The sequence below is a fragment of the Pterocles gutturalis genome, unplaced genomic scaffold (assembly GCF_000699245.1).
Source record: "Pterocles gutturalis isolate BGI_N339 unplaced genomic scaffold, ASM69924v1 scaffold31380, whole genome shotgun sequence".
Classification (NCBI taxonomy): domain Eukaryota; kingdom Metazoa; phylum Chordata; class Aves; order Pterocliformes; family Pteroclidae; genus Pterocles; species Pterocles gutturalis.
Window position 1 is genome coordinate 16798 of NW_010146859.1, and position 6071 is coordinate 22868.

A 6071-nucleotide genomic window follows, 5' to 3' on the forward strand; every position below is an offset into this window, starting at 1 on the left:
CCACAGGGGTGCTGGGGGACAGGAGTGCTACTTGGACTTCTAACCCTACAGAGGTTCTGTAGCTCTTCTTTGTCACTGCTCAGTTTCTTTTTCCCCTCTTACATGTTCCCAATCCTAAGCCATCCACATAAACAGATGCTTCCCAGTTTCAGCTGTGATGAGCTGAAGTGGGGAAGTAGGAGCATTTTAATGCATTAACTCCTTCTGTCCCTGCCAGATGAAAGGTTATTCTGCACAGGAGGGCTTTAACAGCAATACATCCTTCACAGGAAACTACAAAGCTCAGAGAGCAGATGTTGAGCTCACGCTACACTTGGTTTTGGCCAGTTTACAAGAGAAGATAAGATGGCAAAAATAGAAGACTACAAAGAAAGCCCGTGATGGCACCGACATGTCAGTTACGATGCTCTCTTCAAACAGATGCCATCTGCAGACTTCAGATGTACCATTAAGCACGTGCCAGCTCCTTCTCTACACCCTCCTGGGTTAAGCAGTAGCAGTTACAAGAAAAAAATATTGTTGGCTGCCTGTTATCAGTTCAGGGTTTCTCTTTTCTGCCTTCCAAAAACCCAAACAACTACCCAGCCCCCCACATCAGGTGGTGGAAGTGCTTACTTCAGTTTCCAGACATGCAATTACTGCTGTACCGGGAGCTAAACATCACCCTACAAGATAAGCTTCTAAAACAATCTCCCATTCTCTGGGACAGATTCAAGAACACTGACTGAATTACAAGATGTCAGTAATCATCTTAAGTATTAGACGACTCATCTGTGGGAAATACGCCTGGTCGCACACACCTGGTTTCTCCATAACCTGTAGCACACCAGCAGCTGCATTTCCAGGCTAGGATCAAACCAGCAAACACATCACAAACCCAGCTGCCATCTTCCTGGGATGGAAAGGGTGTGGATGTATCAGAGCAAACCAGCGAGGAACAAGGGAAGTTTGCCTTTGCTGGATGCCCTCAGGATCAAACCGGTACACAAAGCTCTTCTCTGCTGTATCTCCCCCATGCTGCCCCCAGCAGCAATTAAAACAATCCATTTTAGACACAGATAAAATCGGCTGATAAATTATGCAAGCCTGAACGAAATTACACGAGTGAGGTGACACTGGTATCTTCAAATAGAGATGCAAAATAGATTCCCTCTAGATCCCCCAAGCAGGATTGCCCAAGCTTGGCAGTCTCGAATGAAGAGCCTACCCACTTGCTTTACACAAGCTTATCTATTTGAACTGCTTCATGTTTTTCCCACAGTTTGTGAGAGCCTATAGAAACAAGGCTGGTCTTTTCTTATACCTCCCCTCTTTTCTCTTTAGGGCTAAGGTTCACACCTCACTCTCTGGAGGCAGTTTTGGCCTGCCTCCCTTTACACTGCTACCAGGGTTCTGTTCCTCATGAATTTATAGAGGTGTGAAACTAACCTTCTGTGTTTCACAGCTCCTGCCAACAGCTTTGCCTGAGAGAATTTGTTCTTGTTTTCCACGGACTTCATGGCCAGTTTCTTCTCAGTTTCCTTCTTTGGGTCCATACTGACTCCCACTTTGGTGAGAGTGCTGTGAATTAAGGGTTAAGGATCAAGCAGGAAGGAATGGAGAGAACAGACACTTCCTCTCCGATATATTTAGCCAGCTCTGCTGACAGCAGTGACAGAAGTTCATTCACATATTCTATCAAAATAAACTTATTTATAAGGACGTTTAGCTGGCACCTTCGGCCAAGACAGAGCAGACTTCACCCTCTGGGTTGGGAGCTCTGATTGGTCTCAATACCAGCTCTCCCTGTACAGGCATCCAGGCAGCCGACTGGGAGCTGCTTTTCTGCAGTCGGAAAGGGAGAACACATGACACACCCAGCACCCACAAACATACCCATCATCCTGCTTTTTCCTAGAGGTCAGACTGGACGCGAAAACAAAACAAAAAGGCAATCCAGTACTTCCCCCTTCTATGGGGATCAACACATTGATAATACAAATTTGCTGCTTCAACACCTAATCCTTACCAAAAAGTGAAATAGGAACATGTGGGCCCACTTCTACTCCTCAAACTCTCCTTTTCCAGAGCCCAGCAGACTTCAGCCTATCAAAGCAAAACAGTTTGATTGTCTGTTTCGGTATTTATCATTAACTTTTCAGATCATCTCTTCGTAAGGGCCACAACCCCAAGAGGAAGGAGACAGATCCGATGAAGGGTCCATGTGGTCCACAATTCACCCAAAACCACTGCAACTGCACAGAAGAACTAAGGAGCTTACAACAGTGTTAGCAAGGTGGGATGCAGCTGAAACCTCTAATGAGGTGGAGAAGCTTAAGCAGGTTCTCAGACGGGATAAGAGCAAGCTTGGTGTGTTATTAAGGCACACCCACTGTGCACACACACTGACCGGGTCTCAATCTGCGCAGGATCGAGTCCCAGCCCGCTACCAGTTCAGGTCCAGCTGTATCTGATGAAGCAAGGTCCATCCAAGATGCTGTTTGTTCATGAGGTGCCAGTGGAGCCACAAAAGCTTCTGCAAAACTTTTAAACGGCACATAGGAAAGGTAAATCAACCTAATTTAAAAGGGTATTTGTTTATAGCCCTGTATCTGGCTTTCTGTTGGTTTCTTCTCTGACTATGATTCCACTGATCACGTCACATAACTGCAAGCTAGCGTTCCACAGGCACCCCGGTTACTGCAGGCACATACTGGATAGCGAATTTCATATTCATGGACCATATTATTTGAAGTTGTAGGTTTTTTTCCCCACTGAACATCTGCACATCAAGAACTCCTATATCTTCCTTTGAAGTGACACACTCAAAGTCTCCAACCCCTTTACAATTAGGAGTGCTCAGAGGCCACTCCTTGTGCGATTTTCCTGAGGACACACCGGTACCCCAGACTGCTCCCTACTTCAACTGGAAGTCTTCTCAGTCAAAACCAGACTGTTCAATTTGATTTATTTTTTAGGATGGCACAGGAGTGCCATCCTGTGGCTCAGAAACAATCTGAAAGCTCGTTGTGTCGAACACGGTTCAACGTTGCAACACAGGGTTCCACACATTCCACATTTAGGTTCCTTACCTTGTTCTGTTCTAATACTGCACTACAAAAGCCTGGCTGAGGAACCCAAAGGCTTTTCTTTTAAAAGACACCAAATCACTGGCTTTTCACTTCCATCCAGGATCCTAACACTCCTCTGCAACGAGAGACACAGCACATTTTTAACACTTAACATTAGCAAATGTAACACTCCACCTAGCCAAGCAGTGTTCCCTCTCAGGAAGACTACTTTCAAAAGAAACCTCTCAATCTTAAATATCAACTGCATTAAAAAAAAAAAAGCTGTCCTGCTCCTTAGAGGGGGACTTTTCCTACATTTACATAGGATTTAAGACAAGAGGATGTTGTTCTCAAACACTTTGTGGAACTGGCTTAAAAGAAAATCTGTAAATCTCTAAACACTGTCAGCCCAGTGGGGTCTGGATAAGGTAAGGAGCAAAAAAAACCCTTGTTGTTCATGTAGGAGGAAGGAAATTCCTATGCATCCATGCATGTGAGAATTTCTTATGTTCAAGAGTGCATTAAAATATTCCAAGACATGTTTATCCTTAAGATACATGATCGCATGATTGTTCAACATAAAAAAGGAAGAAAAAACAAAAAGCAGCTCTGTACTTGGATGTAGGTTTTACCATGAAATTAATGCCACTGGGTAGCTTAAATTGGATGTTATACCAGGAAAAAGACCACATAATTAAATCCACTGGGCTGACATTCCTCTTAGTAGTCTGGAAGAGCACTTGAGCAGTACCTATAGATCCAGCACGTTTATCTAGTACCCGCTGTTTTTTGTCCCTGTAGTGACAAACCATTAGTAACAACCTGCAGATACAAAAACACCTTTTGCAATTTAAAAGACCATCACCAAAATTTTCAAACACAGATGAGTCATTCTGCAAGTTGCTCTGAGGTTGCTTGGAGTATATAGTTAAATAAAAAAAAAATTAAAAAAATTAAAAAGGAAATGGAATGGACAGAATTTCTCAGTTTCTCGTGAGATGAGGTGACTATAAAAGTCTCCTTCCCTCCACCCCGTCAGCAAGAAGTTCTACAGTTCCATTTACAGCAAGACCTCAGATACAGAGCCAGGTGACATTACTAAGGCTGCAAAGACTGAGGTTAGATGGCTTGCACATCTTGAACAGGCCCAGCTCAGTAAATTCAGGGATCAGTGTGTCATGTGGTTAATTCAAGAGAACATCAGATTCCCTCCGGGCTGGTATGGTTCACCTCAGACGGCTGTGACCTAACTAGAGCTGTCAGCTACTTCCACAGCACAATCTTACACTGCACATCACTGCATCAGCCAGACCTGCAAGCAACCATCACCACAACTAAATATATCCCAAAAACATTCCATTATTAGATCCAACAAATAGAAAATATCCCAAATCCATCAACCAGCTACAGCCTATTTCTAAATTAAAAAAAAGCATCAGTATTGCTTTTTCATAAACACATTACCAAGATAACTTAGATGGTCTTCACAGAACACACACCTTAAGTGGTAAATCATCAACTAATACAAGGTAACGCAGATCGCTGTAGCACTGGCACTACTCGGCTTTATTTGCTGACCGGTTTTGGTCACTTCCTTGTGTCCACAAACTCATTCATTTATATTAAAACACCCTTGAGAACTTGTGCTTCGTTTGCTGGTGATTTAAAAGCAATGGTTTTCATTAGGAGGCAAGGAAACCATCAGGTTCCACACAGATTCAGTAAAACTCAAAAAAACCAACATTGAACTTAGCACAAAAATCCTCAAATCATTCCAACCTCCCTTGACTGGCACTGATTAGAGAGAAAAAGCATCCTGTATTATTTTCTAGCACATCTTCACGAAAATTTGGCATTTAACAGCAAAGCCAAACTGTCTGTACTGCCTGAAAGTCTGTATTACCCAAAGGAGATGAGTCTCCACGGGCACTGACTCCCCAGAAGATAGTCAGCACATCTGCACAGATGTATTTAATTTCTCATCCTGGAGTTATCAGCAAGGGAGAAAGCAGCTAATAATTCAAGAAGAATAACAGAGCAAGCAGTTCAAACATTATTTCAAACAGGCATGTTAAAAACACCTAATATGCAGTTAAAAAAACCAAACAAGAACATTTACTTTTCAATAAGAAGACAAACGTAAAGGATGAGAAGCAACAGCTGGCTTGCCTTTATGTTCTTTCTCTTCTTAGCCATGGTATTTCATGCCCTCAATAACAGAGGCGGGGGAACAAAACCAAAATCCAAAACAATGGGGAGGGGGAGAAGGAAGGAAAAGTACCAAAGATGTGGGGGTTGAGGGAGGGGAATATCAAACATCATAGTGGGAGATCCAGGCTACAATGGAGACATTAAACTTTAAAAGTCTGTCTGTAAAGCAGCTTTATAGAAAGAATGTCAATGATGGAAGAACACTACAGCCCAGCCTCTTGCCCCCCTCTGCATAACCAGCCATTTAAATGCAAAGGATATTCTGTATTCGTTTAGTTCTTTCAGCTCTTCTTCTCTTCGTTGCTTTTCTAGTAGCTCTTGCTGCCGAGAAACCTCATCAAGGAAATGCGTCTCATCTTCATCTAAGCCTCTCACCATATTTTCTGAATAAAGGAAAAGAATGCATATTGATAAGCTAAAATCACTCAGGGAGCAGCCACTTACGTCACATTCCTTCGCCACTCTCTTAGAACATTTTCCAATGATTTAAAACCGCCCCATTGTCCTGGGTTCAGCTGAGACAGAGTTAACTTTCTTCACAATAGCAAGGAAGAGGCTGTGTTTGGGATTTGTGCTCAGAAGAAAGCTGATAACAGTGATGTTTACACGGCTGCCAAGGTCTTTCAGCTTCTCTGGCTGTCTGCAAACAGGAGAAGCTGGGAGGGAGCACAGCCCCAGTAACCAGCCCAGGATTTGATCTTAGGTTCGGGATCGAGACCCAAAGCGGCCAATAATCTATTCCATAACATACCCGTCATGCCCAGCATAGAGGACCCTCTGAAAGATCGGCCCCTTTTGGTTCCAGATCTC

At 43.3% G+C, this 6071-nt stretch overlaps 1 protein-coding gene across 1 annotated transcript in view; it reads right to left on the reverse strand.

Moving 5' to 3' along the window:
• The window catches only part of FAM192A (family with sequence similarity 192, member A), an 8199-nt gene extending 2552 nt beyond the window's left edge, over positions 1-5647 (reverse strand). Inside the window, exons 1-2 of the mRNA XM_010085886.1 lie at positions 5523-5647; positions 1429-1562 (exon numbers count right to left, since the gene is read on the reverse strand). Of these exons, the coding sequence (XP_010084188.1) occupies positions 1429-1562; positions 5523-5639 (251 nt within the window). The 5' untranslated portion in view covers positions 5640-5647. The remainder of the gene's footprint in view (positions 1-1428; positions 1563-5522) is intronic.
• Between the last annotated feature and the right edge of the window lie 424 nt (positions 5648-6071).